Source organism: Wyeomyia smithii, chromosome 1, assembly GCF_029784165.1.
Source record: "Wyeomyia smithii strain HCP4-BCI-WySm-NY-G18 chromosome 1, ASM2978416v1, whole genome shotgun sequence".
NCBI lineage: Eukaryota > Metazoa > Arthropoda > Insecta > Diptera > Culicidae > Wyeomyia > Wyeomyia smithii.
In genome coordinates this window covers 145181193-145197981 of record NC_073694.1, presented here as the reverse complement: position 1 = coordinate 145197981, position 16789 = coordinate 145181193, and the positions used below count along the sequence as shown (strand labels likewise).

The window sequence follows — 16789 nt, the reverse complement described above, 5'->3', positions numbered from 1 at the left end:
TGATTGAATCAGTTTTCTTGAAGGTGTATATCCTGCAGTCTGGTTAGCGCTTTCCGCAAACTGTTGGGTATCGGAAAGTCAGTCGAGGCAAGTTCAGTCAATAGACTGCAATTTTCAACTCAGTCGTTTAGTTTTTCCGGCATCTCAGCCCCAGTGTAAACAGACCGGTTACGTCAAGTTCAAAGCAGAATCGTGAGTTTGATATCGGTCAGAAAGTTCATACCGGGAACTTATTTTAGCAATGGAAATAACTTCGAGCTGGCGTTCCACCTTTTTACCAGTTTGAATTACGCAGAAACCTATTTTCATTCGCTTAAGAATAGCCACAGCAATCAAAAATTCTATTGCGAAAACTAATTTGAAATTTTCCGTAGATGTTCATCATTACCAGTTTAATTTTTCGAACACTTTGAAAGTAACTTTAATTTTTTATTGCATCCACACAAAAAAATCTCACCCTCTCAGGTTCAGACGGAATAACAAAAAAAAGGTGGTCAGGGGAAATCTAAAGCGGTATCTAACTTGTCGTAAAATATTACCAAGGTATTTTCCGAGCCGATTGTCGCAGCGTCGCGTCCTGGAAGTCGTACATTTTTGGGATCTGGTGGAATTTTTGCGAGACCGACCCATCCGGTCGGTCGGTGGGAAATTTTAATTAAAATGCACTGAACAATAACATTGTTTCGCCACTGCCGTGCCATATTTCACCTTCACCGTGGGCTGAGGGCCGAACCTAATTTTAATTTGTGGCCCACGTAAGTGTACACGGCGAGAAGTGAAAGATAGAGAGGAAAAATCTCTCCAGGAGACATGGCGAATAGTTTTGAGTTTGGTTCAAGCCATGTTGCGCGCTGACAGTGTTGAAGGAGATGAGTTATAAGCTTGACACTCACACAATTCCAGCTAGCGGGGAAAAATGTGTAGGTAAATTATTATTTTATTTTACTCGAATTAGTTTTTTTTTTCATAAAATCTGTTTGTAGTACGTTTTGGGTAGTTTCAAAAATTTCTTGTTGTTTTGTTACCAATCTGGTATAGGAAAAATTCATTTATTATTTATTTGCTTAAGTTACTGGAATATTTAATAATCAACAAAAACCTTAAATAACGTTTTTAATTGTACCATTCTTGATATCTACCAGCAGTGGGACCGACAGAACTTGATGATAACTAACTGCGTTACAAGGATCAACATATTCCAGAATGTTGATGATTCATGTGGACGTTTTCTGATCGAAATAATTCCTAATCTGTAGCTTTTTTGACTTATTTGCATTGAAAAATAGTTCTGTGTTACCCACGCTTGCGCAGTTGTACACCATGGTACACAAGATATGAGACTTTTTTATGATAATGTAACTAAACTAACTGTAACGGAAATGATTTAAATGATTTGAAAAATAAACGGTTACCAATGATGAAATAAGATGCAAACATTTCAGATTTTATTCAACTTTAAATATTTCACGGAACGCCAGCCCCTTCCAGTCGATCATGCCAGGAAGTAGTGCTGAAATAGATACAAAAATAAAACTTTTACTTATAAAAGGAGCTTTCAAGTACGGAATAATTTTCATTTCATACTTCAATCTGCAAAAAGAAGAAAATTATTTCTGTATAATAAAAAAAATAGCCACAATTGGGTAAAATTGTATCGAAAATTTGCTTTATTCAAGAGTGTGGTGAGCTGTAAAACTGTGTTCATAGGAGCTTTCATGCAGGAGATATGGTTTAATGAAAGATTTTTTGCAGACCTGAGCAAGATAACGTGAGATTATTTTCTAAGATTTAAATTGATAACACTACTGGCCGACAAAGCGAACAAATGATGCCCTAATGAGGCTCAAAACAGTTGCCCTGGAAAAATTGAAAGTTTTCAACCATTCCTGTGAATTTTGGTGCCATCAGCCATTGTCAAAACGCGTCAACTCACATCATAGTGTCGCATATTATTTGCTTACCGGGTTCGTCGCTTCAACATTATGTTCACGAGAAAACTAATTTAAATCTCAACAAAATGTTGGTGGCTAGGGACACCAAAATGCACAGAAATGGTTGAAAAGCCATAATCCTTAATTTTTTCCAGATTTTGCTCTTGGACAAAACCAGAGTTTACCAGTGTGATGGATATCCCACATCAAATTGCATCATGGAAAATTACGTAGTTGACCGACCGTCTTCAAATTTTCTTTCAACATATTTTTTAAATTTAACTTAAATGCCATAACCTTAGGCTCGTATCTTACGTTTAACTCCTTTGATTAGGTTCTGTACAACATCTGGCTGCAGCTTTTTGTGTACGAATTCCCATTTTTTCTTCATCTCTTATTCAGATATTATCTCATTGGGATGTTTTCGTGATACCAGAATATCGTGGGTCCCTCGTATTGCTTCAACAGAGGAAGCAGACGCTTTTTGAGGTAGATCTACCCGTTTAAAGTCCCGGTAGTCACGAACGGCGAATTTTTTTGGCAAACTTTGAAACCGGTTCCGTCTGCCAAGTTATGAGAGCCGATGTCGACTGATCCATTTGGAGACTCTCCAGACGCGAAGAAACATCGCAAGAGTTATGTTCGCTGCCGATACGTTGCAGGGTAAAACCGATTGTCCTGCTGTTTTGGGTGTTATTTATCTGAACGTGCAACCCAGGGCACTGCGGTACAACTCCATGCTGAGGATACCCTTTCAACGCTCCAACTATGGACAAAACAGCGCTTTGGTCGGTATACAGCGAGTTTTCAACAAGGTATCTTCTGTTTGTGATTTTAATTTTTCACGTGATACAATCCGTCGTAGATTTTCTGTGTTTTTTACTACAACTTGAAGAATAAGGAAGTTTTTGTTGTTTGTATCGTATTGTACCTATTCTATTGTAGCTAACATAACTGTTTTTAGCTTAAGACACTTAACCATCATTGGGACATCTGTTGTTTGTTGATGTTAACAAATAAATAAAATAAATAAACTTCAAAAAACAAAAAAAGTTGATAGACGGATCGGTGAACCAGCTGGAGTGGACTTGACCGAGCAGGGGAAGCACATGATACGGTCAGCGAAACAGCGTAAGAAGTGATAGGTATGACCACGGTAACCACGTCTAGTGGAGAGTCGTCGAGAGGAACAGGATAGAAATTGGGGAGGACGGATAAGCTGTGGACCCGCTAATGTTGGACGAGGTGAAGAATGCTTGCAAAGAGATGAAGAACCACAAAACCGCCGGTAAGGACGGCTTACCGGCCGACTTTTCGAAGTCGGGAGCGAGCGGCTGTGTAGCGCAATTCATCCACTTAGGGTATGGTCTAAGGAACAACTACCTACGAACTGGTTAGAAGGACTCATATGCCCTATCAACCAGAAGGGACATAGACTCGACTGTAGTAATTATCGAGGCATGACCCTCCTCAATTCTGCTTACAAAATTAACTTCCGGTTCCTATTCCAGCGACTGAGACCGTTGCGGGAAGCCTTTGTTGGAGAATACCAATGCGGTTTTCGAGTGGGGCGATCTACAACGGAGATGTTTACCTTGAGACTGATCTTCGACAGTTCTCGGGAACACAACTTACAAACACACCACCTGTTTATAGACTCTAAGGCGGCGTACGATACAGAGAAACGCAACAAACTGTGGCAAATAATGCTAGAACATGGTTTTCGAACATAACTAATTAAACTGTTACGTGCGACGCTTGGTGGTTTCACATTAAGCTTCAGAACAGCGGGCGAATTTTCGGACGCGTTTGTGACGTTAGATGATCTGAAGCAAGGTGACGGTTTCTCGAACTTGCTGTTCAGCATACTGGGGATAGTCAAAATAAGTAGGTTAGGCAAAATTTTGATGAAATTTGAAATGCTGTAGCTTTGCCAAATATTATTTAGGTCACCGGATGTAGGAAATATTCCTGAGTTCCGGTAGGCATGTCAAACCTACTAATTTTTGGATGGATTTGGTTAAAATCATTTCTGAAGCGAATGATTCATCAAGATCCGGAATCGACCAAGAACTCATCGAGAAATGGCTATTTGTCATCCGGAAGTCCTCAGAGGAACCTTTAGTACAGGGACATTTAAGTTTTTGCACCAAATATAGCGTGTGACACCTCTATCTTCAGGATTTTTCATCAGGAATCTTTCAAAAGACATATTTTTGAATATAGGCTTCATTGGCCACTTCCGGAACAACCTGGATGCCCCGAAGGAAAATGAAACTTCAAAAGTTTTCCAGTGTGGGAGTCAACGACAACCAGTAAACACAGCACCTATGGAAACTCACAGTTGTTAAAAATCACCATACCTACATGTATAAATAGCCTTCAATAAAGAACAAGTCTTTAGTCTTTCGTTAACCATTGCAGAAACCACAAGTGTTTCATTTAAACGGTCTACGACAATTCAAGAGATTATTGGCCCAGATAATCAAGATTTTTTTTTCTGGCCGCTGTCGCAGTTCAAGTCGAACTGAATTTTATTCGAAGACACGCTGCCAGTCATTGAAGAAAAATGGACAAGTTCGGCATCGAGAGACTCGGTAGTGAAAACTACGAGAGCTGCACCCGCTGAACGAACCGAAGCTTGGATCAATGGAGATGCCAAGGCTCAAGGAACGATTTCGCTGTTCATTGGGGTTACGCAACAGTCGCTGATCCGTAAGTGCACTACAGCCAAGCTGATCTGGGGTACTCTCAGGGACCATCACCAGAAGACCTCCCTAACGTCGAAAGTTTCGATTTTGAAGAGAATCTGTAATCTAACGTACTCGAATGGTGATGACATGGAACGTCATTTACACGAAATGGAGGATCAATTCCAAAGATTGACCAATGCGGGACTGGAACTAGGGGACACACTGACGATTGTGCTCATTTTTCGAAGCCTACCAGCGTCATTCGATACACTAACAACCGCGTTGGAGAGTCGCCCAGAAGCGGAATTAACAATGGACATCGTGAAAAGAAAATTGTTGGATGAAACCCAGAAGCGAAACGAAAAATCCGGTCGGGGTGAGTCTATTTTGCGTGTAGAAGCTAGCTCCAAGACCATCATTTGTCATCAGTGCCAGAAGCCCGGGCACATAAAGAAAAACTGCCGGTGGAATAGCAAGAAAAACGATGGAAACCAGAACATTCCTAAGCAATCGAAACACAAAGCACGGGTTGTTACGGAAACTGATGTGGTATCGTCGTTTGCAACAAATCCATGTTCAACCAAAAACTGTTCAATGAAATCATGGATTATCGACTCAGGGGCATCAAGCCATATGTGTTATGACGAAACATTTTTCTACGAGCTGAAACCGATCTCAGGAGTATCAGTTACACTCGCTGACGGTCGTGTCGCCGACGTTGCAGGAAAAGGATCTGGAAATTTGCTCTGCATAGATGACGAAGATAGGAAGCAACAAATAATGCTATCAGATGTGCTCCTCGTACCAGATTTAGATGCAAATCTCGTGTCCGTGGGACAATTGACCGGCAAAGGAGCGTTGATAAAGATTGTCTCGAAGAATTTCGTCATCGAACACAACAACCGTGTAGCAGCTGTTGCTGTTAAGGATGGTGGTTTGTATCATCTCAAAGTGTGTCGTTACGATTTGAGAATCGCTGCAGTTAGCCATACGAAAAATTGCTTACACGACTGGCACCATAAGTTTGGTCATCGCGACATTGAAGCGATTCAACGATTGGTCCGCGAGGAACTCGCAACAGGCGTTTGTGTGCGAGACTGTGCCATCAATGCAACGTGTGAATGCTGTCTAGAGGGAAAAATGGCAAGGTTGCCGTTTCTGAAGAAATCTGATTCGCAATCGACTAAGGTGCTTGATTTAATTTACACTGACATATGTGGTCCGATGAATACCGCAACACCAGGAAAAGCACGTTATTTCATGGTGCTGATAGATTATTTCAGTCGGTTCACTGTGGTTTTCTTTCTAAAGCACAAATCAGAAGCTGCAGAAAAGATCGAAGATTACGTCGAAATGGTGCACACACGTTTTGGTAGGTACCCAACAGTAATCAGGTCCGATCAAGGAGGAGAGAATAAGTCTAAACGCCTCGGGAGATTCTATCGATCAAAAGGAATTACTCCGCAGTACACGACCGCTTATACGCCACAACAGAACGGTGTTGCAGAGCGAAACAATCGCTCCTTGGTAGAAATGGGAAGATGTATGCTGCTGGACGCAAAGATGGGATACCGATATTGGGCTGAGGCAATCAACACAGCTACTTACCTTCAGAACCTGTTACCAGCCAAATCAACCGACAAAACTCCTTACGAAGCCTGGTATGGCAAGAAACCGAATCTCACTCACCTGCGAGTATTCGTTAGCCAAGCAAACGTTCATATTCCATCCGAGAAAAGAACCAAACTTGAGCCGAAACTGAAAAGATGACGTTAGTAGGATATTCTAATCATCACAAAGCGTATCGTTTCATCAATCCATCCAATGACAAGGTGGTGTATAGTAGAGATGCTCGTTTCCTGGAAAGTGAAAAAACCCACCACTCACAAGACAGGCAAGTTGATGTAATTGAGATCGAGTCACCATTGTCGCAAGATATTCAGCCACAACCAGACAAAAGCCATGAGCAGAATTGTTTTTCCGATACAAGCACGGAATATGAGTCGGGTGAAGAATTTTTCAGCGATACTTCAGATGAATTAGTCACTGTATCACGTCGTTCGGAGCGTACTACAAAAGGTGTACCACCAATTCGATACGGGCAACAAAAGACTTCCAGATTGGCGAAAAATCTTCCACCTACAATCTAGAACATATGAAGAAGCTGGGATTCTGATGGAAACAGTGTACATGCGCCCTCCGTCTGGTATCAATGAGGAGAATAGAGGTAAAGTTTGTCTACTTCGTAAAAGTTTGTACGGTCTTAAACAAGCTGCCCGCGTTTGGAATCAAACTTTCGACGCAGTGTTGAAATCACTTAAATTTGAGCAATCCAAAAATGATTCGTGCCTCTACATTCGTCGAGATGGGAAGAAATGTGTCTATTTGGTGGTGTATGTCGACGATCTAGTTATTGCCTGTGAAAAAGAGGAAGAATATGATGAAATATTACGAGAGCTAAACCAGCACTTCGATGTGATGTCATTGGGCGACATCAAACATTTTCTTGGTATTGAGGTTAATCGATCAGCTGGAGGAATCAGTCTTAATCAAACAAGGTACATCCAGAAGCTGTTGGATCGGTTTGGAATGACTGATGCAAAGCCGTCAATGTTTCCTCTTAGCCCTGGCCACATATAATCAAAGGAGTAGGATGAAGCAGGGAAATTGCCAAAGAATCACCAATAGGCAAGTTTGATAGGTGGTTTATTGTATGAAGCTGTTAATACGCGCCCGGACATTTCGATCCTGGGTAGGAAAACCAGTTGTCCAACTAATGCTGACTGGCTGGAAGCAAAGCGAGTACTACGTTACCTTAAACGAACTTTGCACGACGAATTATTTCTGGGCATGGATAATTCATCACTAAAAATCTATGTTGGCGCCGATTGGGCGGGCGATTCGAATGATAGGAAATCAACATCCGGTTTCTTATTTCGTTTTCATGATGGATCCATAAGCTGGAACTCGAAGAAACAAACTTGTGTCACACTTAGCAGCACTGAAGCAGAGTATGTTGCGTTGGCAGAGTGTTGTCAAGAGTTTCGTTGGGTTCGGAAAATTTTCGAAGACTTTGATGTGAAGCTAGTATCACCCGTGGTCGTTTTCGAGGATAACCAAAGAGTAATCAAGCAAACGAATTCACCAACTATTGGTCGCCGTTCGAAACACATCGAGACAAAATTTAACTTTGTCCGAGAGCTGCAGCAGAATAAAGAAATTGATATTCGCTACTGTCCGACTGATGAGATGATTGCGGATATGATGACAAAGCCGTTACAGTCCGTTAAACTTCAGGGTTTTCGTGAAGCTGCTGATGTACTTACGTCGAGGAGGAGTGTGGGAGTCAACGACAACCAGTAAACACAGCACCTATGGAAACTCACAGTTGGTAAAAATCACCATACCAACATGTATAAATGGCCTTCAATAAAGAACAAGTCTTTAGTCTTTCGTTAACCATTGTAGAAACCACAAGTGTTTCATTTAAACGGTCTACGACAATTCAAGATCCAGTTCAATGGTGTTCGAATTATTAAAATCGAATAACATTTGGCGAAGCTACAGCATTCCAAATTTCATCAAAAATTTGCTTTTCCTACTCATTTTGACTATCCTCTGTAGCTTTAGAAGGTGCAATACGAAGATGCAGAGGAGCGGCACCATAATCACAAAGTCTCATATCCTTCTGGGCTCCGCGGACGACATTAATATGATTGATGTTAACCGTAGAGCAGTTAAGAAGCCCTTTGCGGCTGTCAAAAGGGAAGCTGCGAAGTACATGGTGGCTGGCAGAGAGCGTGGTAGTTCTGCGGGTGTAGGTACTGCGGAATTGAAGATTTTTAATAGTGAATAATTGAAAAGTTGAGATAAAAATAAATCCCTTTTAGTTAAGTTTCACAGCATCCAACCAACCACGAGCTCACTACAAAGAGTCATATAAAGTTTAGAATGCAATATTAAGATTCACTTAACAGAACTTTATTTAAAACCAGTGAAAAATGAACTTAAATCAATTGGAATTTTTTATTGGCGACGTTAGTTTTAGATGCATGTTATGTTTTTCAGGTTATGTCATTTTCCCAGCTCTGCAAGACGTAAAGAGACTTTATTACGTATTTAATGCGAATGTACGAAACATGAACCGTGTTTCATGTTGGCAATCAGTGGAACCGGACCGATGGAACAAAATAACACTCTCACTCAGACTCGCAACAGTATATCACGCTTCTGAGAGTTGCATCCTGAAGTTGCGGCTGGGAGATAATTCTTTTTTGAGCTCGAAATATATTTCATTTTGTCCAGTTCAAGCTCTAGAGTAGTTTTTTTCCGCTTTTATAGACCATTGGTTAGCACAGGTCTCCCAGCTGGTCTCGAGGTACGATGCTGGCCTAACAAGCCAGTCGTTGTATGTCCGAGTCTTGGCTCGGGAGAGACTGTTAGTGTCAGTAGGATCGTAGCGCTAGCCCCGCAATTGTCCTGTACACTTAACAGTCGGCTGCGAAGTCTGCGTATAGTAAAACAGAAGGTCGAGTTCTGATACGGAATGTAACACCAAGGCTTTGCTTTAGGTTAGCACAGGTTTTTCCCTAAAGCTCGAACTACAAAAAATAAAGATTACACAGTGCAACAAAAATTGACTTTTTTTCTGCCTTGGCTTCTATACATAATTTTTTTGTGTATTTTAGTGCAAAACTAAATTTCCCCGAGTTTGAACATATTGCAACTTAAGGGGCAACAATAGCGCCATTTTGAATTTTTGAGAAACCGGTAATTTTTGTGGTTTTTTTCGACGCCATTTTGTTTTGAGGCCAAATATCAACATTCTAAGAGTTTGTCCACATATTAGCATCCTTTTACCCATCTTTTGAAAAAAAAAACAGATCTTAAATCGGACAAAAACTGAGCTCAAAACGGTGATTCTACATTTTTCTACATTATAAACTATTTGGCATAGTTTTAGTATATCTTTCACAAAGCAAAATAATATCGATTATTTTTGAACATTAATGGTAATTCGCTAATATCTTGTAGTGGTAGTCAAGTTATATCTTATTTTGAGTAAAAAAGTCTCAGAAATCGAATGGTAGGTGTCTGATCTTCGTAAAATTTCAGCAGATAAACCTATTTTAGTATTGTAGGGGAATTGGAGCAAAATCGACATTGTTGAAATATGTTCAAACTCAGGGAAATTTATTTTCGCATCAAACGTCATCAAAAAATCATACATAGGAGCCAAGGCAACAAAATTGTTGCACTGTGTTATAAACCGTTTCTTCCGAGGCGGCTAGGGGTACCAAAATTCACATACAAATCTACAAATCTGTGTTGACCACTGTAATTTACGTAGTCCTGTGTCAACCATGCGATCATCATTTATTGAATTCCGACCTTTTTGTATTTGCGCGCGTGTTAGAATTGAAAGTATACTAAACCTATGAATAATTTCCCAAATTCGGTTCAGATTTTTTTAATTCCGAAATTTCGATTGAGATTGGAAGATCGTAATTTTTCAACTCCTTCACCAAATTTATGAACGTGATTTTTTCTGTAGCTCGTAAGCTTAAGCACTCGGTATTTCCTGTACCCGACGGAAGCCCTACTACTCATTGCTCATCCTGTACTCTGGTAGTAAATGTTTCGCCTAATTCATTTTGGACAAAATGAACTACTGCATTGTTCTCGCAAAACTTCAACGCTAGTGCTTTAGCAGTGTTCCAATGATCTGGATGGAATCTCTTCTAATGGTTGAAATAATAACTGTCAAGACTTCTCAATCATTTTCCTGCAACAGCTGGAGTTACTCCAGGTAGTCATCCAAGATTGCTGGTATTTTTGTTTCGTTTTAACGATGATTTTTGTCCGTGTAGGTGCCTATGACCACTGCTACCATTAGTTAGATATATTGTGGTGTACTTTGCGTTACTTCATGTGCGTTCCATCACTATGGGTATCACTGATAGTCGCCCGCAGACTTTGCATTTCACCTCAAGAAGGTATGACTTCTTTGATGAAGTTCCTTACCTTTATTAGTTCAGTAGTCCTTTCCCAAGAATACTCGGTCTTCGCTGAATCAATACGCTGCATTGACACAGTAAGTGTTCCGAAGTTTCTACTTCAGAATTAAAGAAACGACAAATGTCATCTGTCATTTTATCTATTTTCTTAAGGTGATACCTACTCGGAAAGTGTCCAGTCAGTAGGCCAGTAAACGTCAGCTTTATTCATACTGAGTAGGTTCCGTGTGATTCTATTACATGGTGTAAAAAATAGTTTGATTGTCTTGCTTTGGAGGAAGCCCTCCAGTTGGCATCATAATCCCAGCCTCTGAGCTTAGATTTCAAACAGGAAGAAGACACCCTGTATACAGAATAGCTTTTCATTTCCTTCTATACCACAGTGACCAGGCACCCAGTATAGATTAACAACGTATGTTACAGTTACTTATCGTAGTGATTGAATACAACCCCATACCAACTTCGACTGATATGTGTATGATTTTAATGCATTGAGGGCTGCTTGACTATCTGAAAAAATGCAGATATTGGTATACCTATTTTTCCTAGCCAAGCAGATACTCGTGCATGTTAGAATAGCATTTATTTCAGCTTAAAAACTGTGGGCCATTGCCCCATTGGATTTGATATATTGATTCCTGGTTCAGTGATCCCAGAGCTTGTAGTTTCGGCCATTTTAGAGCCATCTGTATGAAATTTGACTGATCCTGGATGAACTTTGGGACTTCCTTCATTTTGAAAAGAACGTTGAAGTTAGTTCTAGAGTTCATCCAGTCTTCATTCATGGTTACTTAGGTGTTCAGATGAAAAATTGGAGGTGTTCAGTCGCAAACGAATTTTTTTCTCATTCCCGGGTTCCGGCAAATCCCGAGAAATGAGATTTTTGTTCCCCTAGTCTAAAGCATCCAGAGCCGGTTCGTTTGTACGCTCTCCGCCTATTGCCATGAAGACAGCCTATGCGGAATACCGTTGGAGGATCGTTGTCTATTTCCCCATACAGGCACCCTCCAAGTACAGTTAAAAAACCACCAAACTAATTAAAAAGCACTTTTAACGAACGATCGTTCTGAATCTAAACATATAAAAGTGCAGCTCTGTCTGTCTGTCTGTCTGTCTGTGTAATCCATACAAGCTTGGAAACTACTGAACCGATCGGCGTGAAATTTTGTGTATAAGGGTTTCAGGGGCCGAGAAAGGTGATCAAGATAATTCGAGACCCCTAATTCTTCTGGAAGGGAGGGATCCCATACAAATGACACACAATGTTCTGGACATCTCGAAAACTAACCAAGCAAATGAAACCAAATTTGGCAATGTGAATGTTTTTAGGAGTTACAAATATGTATATATTGGTTCGACACCCTTTTCTCCTCTGGAAGGGAGGGGTTCCTTACAAATGAAACACAAATTTCTGCACATCTCGAGGAGTAACCAAATAAATGGAACTAAAACTGGCAGGTGAATGTTTTTGGGGTGACAAACATGTCCATGATCTTTCGACACCCCTCCTTCTTTTGGAAGAGAGGGCTCATACAAATGAAACTCAAATTCCTTCACAACTCAAGAACTAATCAAGTAAATGGAACCAAATTTGGCATGTGGAAGTTTTTGGGAGCGAAAAATATTTTAATGGTGGTTCAACACCCCTTCCATCCTGGATGGGTGGCAAGAGGAGGGAGGTCTCCCATGCAAGCAAAGCAAAGCAAAGCCTTGGTGCTACATTCCGATTCGGAACTTGACCTTCTGTTTATTCATACACAGACTTCGCAGCCAACTGTCAAGTGTACAGGACAATTGCAGGGCTAGCGCTTCGAGCCTACTGACACTAACAGTCTCTCCCAAAACCGAGACTCAAACCTACGATGACTAGTTTGTTAGGCCAGCATCGTACCTCGAGGCCAGCTGGGAGGCTCCCATGCAAACTAAACAGATATTTCAACCAGGTTTTCCGAAAAACAGCCTTAAATGATCGGGTCGATGCACAGGAGCCAAAACTTGACTCCAGATGCCATTGTTAAATTTAAGATGAAAACTTCCGGTTACTATCCGGAAAATGTCTCCAAACACCATTTTGAAATTTAAGATGGCGACTTCCGGTTTCTGGAAAACAGCCAAAAGTGACTAAGTACCATCCAATATGAGTATCTCCGAGACCAGAATGATGCAAGGAGCTAAAAATTGACCTCAGACACCATGTGATGTACAAAAGCCAAAAGTCGAGAATGTTGTTAAACACAAAAATAGGCAGGACGAAGTTTGCCGGGTCAGCTAGTTCAAAAAAATATTGAACTATTTGAGTTATTAATTGCATCAAACCTCGCTTTGAATACAGAACTTGCCTGCGGCCTTTGGTTGATAGGATCGATTATCTGTCGTAGTGGATCCCAAGCTGTTAGAAATTATATTCCCTTGCCCTGGATGTTTGTCACAATCACAGAGACGAATTACTCCAAATCTAACATTTTGGTTTCATGTGACAAAGTTTTGACCTATCCTATGATTGTTAGGGAGAGGAATCGGTTCGTTCCTAATATTTTAGTAATAATTAGTTTTTTTCCGCGTGTTATTCCAGGTAATGCGATTGAAAGTCATAAAGTAAAATTGGTACTCAAAAAATAAAAAATAAAAAATATGTATAAAAGCCACCTATCTACAGGTAGTCTGCAAAAGATGAATTGCCACGGAAAAAACACAATATTTCAGCCTATATTCTTATTTCACAGATTAGTTTATAGATTATTTTTGCTACCTCAGTACAAAGACGCCTAGAACAAGAAAGCTGACTCTTACAAAATTTATCGGACATGATTGTCGCTGCGCGTGAGCAAAAGTTTAACTAATTTATTCCCTGTTAATCTGATGTATACTTAACGTAAAAATCAACTGACGACAAGGACTGCTGAAAGGTGAAAGAATTTTTTCAGTATCCATGTGGACGACTGTAGGCACCTACCATTCTAAAAATGATAATAATGTGTACCAATGTTTAGTTCTCAAATATAAAACTTTCCGGAAGGATCAAGAATTATCGGCGCATCATTTAAAATTAAGCGTACCGTCAGAACTTCCTGATAACAGCTATGAGCACGTTCTACAGCCAAGTTTTCCACTCTTGCCGAGGTTAATAAAACAAAAATCGGATGCCCCGATAAACTTGACCAAATGCACGATGGTTCTGAAACCTGGATTGCGATATATCAAACTTTAAGTTTCGGTAGAATGAGACCTGAAAAAAAAATAAAGCAAAGCAAAGCCTTGGTGCTTCATTCCGTATCGGAACTCGACCTTCTGTTTATTGTACACAGACTTTGCAGCCAACTGTTAAGTGTACAGGACGATTGCGGGGCTAGCGCTACGATGCTACTGACACTAACAGTCTCTCCCGAACCTACGACGACTGGCTTGTTAGGCCAGCATCGTACCTCGAGACCATCTGGAATAAAATATAACCCCTCATTATATACCCCCACTCTGGCAGACAATTTCGTACTTTGAATAGCTCAACGATCAATGACGAACTATGCACGATAAATCGGTTTTGCTCATGATGATCAGTTTATGAGAATTTAAGTCATCAGATGGCAGCACTAACCGTCGGAAATCGGTCGTGTTCAAAACTTATGGAAAATGTGGAAGTAAGGTATCGTGTTCTAGTTACTTATGCTCAGTATTAGAACAAAAAATGTTCTCGGGGAGCTATTGCAGAAAATCGGCGAATCGAATTTCAGCTATGTGCAATAAAATTTCGGTCATACAGCTAACACTGAAATTAAGGTGTATGGAAATTCATTTCCTTCTCTGCAATAAAACTTTAATGGTGTTTTTTGCGAAAGCTGCAAAGTAAGGATTAATTTCAGTAAGCAACTGTCTCATTATTATCATAAATTACTGTATGCCTTAGTAATGATTTTGCATGTTCATTGACTGAATCGAACTTCATTTAGTTTCATTTGAAAAGTCGAATCAGCTATATAAACTGAAATAATTTGTTCTATGTCCAAATGATAAAAGATAGTGATTACCTCTAGTGTGACACTTGCAAGAGTACAACCAACGTTGCCACACTTTCTGTAGTATACAAATGCTTTCAATTGTTCAAATATCAGTATGATGCCACGAAGTGTACTGTTTGAAATTTTGTTAACAAGGAGCAAACATTTATGAACCTAACTCATTTACAGCGGGTGGCATCATCTGACATCTAATTTATGCTTACAGCTCGACAATTATACTTGAAATTTGGAGCGATGAAACTATTCAACACGAATAGAGAACAAATTGATCTTCAATGAGCAATACAGTTTGGGTCAATTGTGCATTTGGTTTCTGAGTAATAAGAGTTTGAAAATCATTGTTCAAGGTAAAATCTAATTTCTCTCCGCCAGGCGAGGGTTAAGCGCCACCATCTTTTCACTAATGCAACAGGCCTTCTAGTTATTGAGATACACTCAAGACAACTCACTCACCACAGGATCAGCGGTTTTCCAACACTTGTGGATCCAAAAAGCCCGTTCGCACAACGTTTTACCCTTTGGCTTTGTGCACTTGACGCCCATTTTCAGCGCTATGTCTTCCAACTCTTGGGGAACATATTCCAGTGCCTTTCCGAAATGCAGCTCCCCTTTTTCGTCGGTGAGATTTGTCTTCCGAAACATACAGTCCATGTAGCACTTTAACTTTTCGTCGTCATCAAAAATTTCCACATCGCTGAATCGTTTTATGGCTGCCTCTGCAACACCAGTTTCGGCAACGCATTCCCGGTGCGGTATTCTGGCAGCTTCTAGCACAAATTGCGGCGGATAATCAGCATCTCTTCGTGGCATAGGTTTGTCCGTGGCAAAGATGAGCATCAAATCAAGTAGTAATAATCCGGTGCTCAGCAGGAACATCGCAAAAAGTCACTGTTCTGTCTTGAACGAAACACGGCAGAAAAATGTGAACCAACAGCGTCGAAAACTTTTTTTTCCCTTTTTTATCTAGCATCATAATCGATTATAAGCGGAAATGAACGATTTGTTCGGTCAATTTCCCGTTTCGCTGTCGGATGCCACCAACGCTGCAATTAACGCTATATCACGGATCACCGGACCTGTGTGCACAGCGTACGACTACTGAGCTATACAGTTACTTGTTGCATGATTTGTGAAATTCTGCTCCGGCTTCGGTCGGGTCGTTTCAGTCGAAAGCTGGTGTCGTAAAATAAGCGCCGTTAAACGCAATTTTCCGGCAGGTCAAACTTGTTCAGCAGTGTTTTATACCTTGAGCTCGGATGTCACGAAAATTAACCCTTTTGGTGAGTGGTCTTGATTCGCACTTTTTGTTCCACTGTGCCTAGGTTCTCATCCTGAACATAACTTCTAGAGGTAGTGCAGTAGGGTGTTCTTACACTAGGACGATCAATGGCTTTGGTAGATTAACTTTTTTGCAGGTCGTAAACTTCAGCAAATGAACTTCGAGCGTTTCTTGGCGAGTGGACACTATGAAATTGTACGATAAACCGCAACTAAAGCATGTGGTCACCCTAAATGTGACATCCGTAACAGGATTTCATGAAGAAAGTTTTCCACTACCTCTAGTCATGGCATAACTTCCGGTAACGCGGCTGGACATAGCTAGGATTTTAGCAGCAGATGAGCAGAACACACTTTTTGTTGAATGTATTTTGGGGTGACGAAACTATTCACAGAAGCGGATTGCTCTTACCAATGTATTCAGAGGCAAAATTTTCAGGCTATTGTGGTGACAGCATTTTACACAACTACTAAAAAGTATACTTAACTTTCGAAGATTATATTTCGAAGCTAATAATATGACATAATTTTTATTCTGTTTTTATACTAGGATTTTTTGGGCCATTGCCATAATGAGCGCAATTAGCGTCGCATCATTATTCACCTTACCGCAGGATAATGTACAGCTCTACATAAACAGTACTTTCCATGTCACATATCGCGTAATTTCGAGAAAATCATGTAAAATAAAATTACGTAAAAAAAAAGTCGCGTTAAAATAGAATTCAGTGTACTAATTGATAAATACGTATCTGGCCGAGTTCGACAGCATTCTTCTTATTCTTCTTCCTTTACAAACTATAACCAGGGTGGCTCGTGCTGTTTTGTTTATTCGACACGGACTTCGCAACCAACTG

At 40.4% G+C, this 16789-nt stretch overlaps 2 protein-coding genes across 4 annotated transcripts in view; one reads left to right on the top strand and one right to left on the bottom strand.

The window, feature by feature from the left end:
* LOC129718023 (uncharacterized) overlaps positions 1-16789 on the top strand; it is a 717449-nt gene that overhangs the window by 514246 nt on the left and 186414 nt on the right. The window lies entirely within an intron of this gene.
* LOC129718025 (general odorant-binding protein 83a-like) lies at positions 906-15592 on the bottom strand. Its single transcript, XM_055668404.1, has 2 exons — positions 15108-15592; positions 906-1510 (listed from the first exon to the last, which is right to left on the bottom strand). Exons 1-2 carry the CDS (start codon positions 15528-15530, stop codon positions 1493-1495), a joined length of 441 nt encoding a protein of 146 aa, XP_055524379.1. The 5' UTR covers positions 15531-15592; the 3' UTR covers positions 906-1492.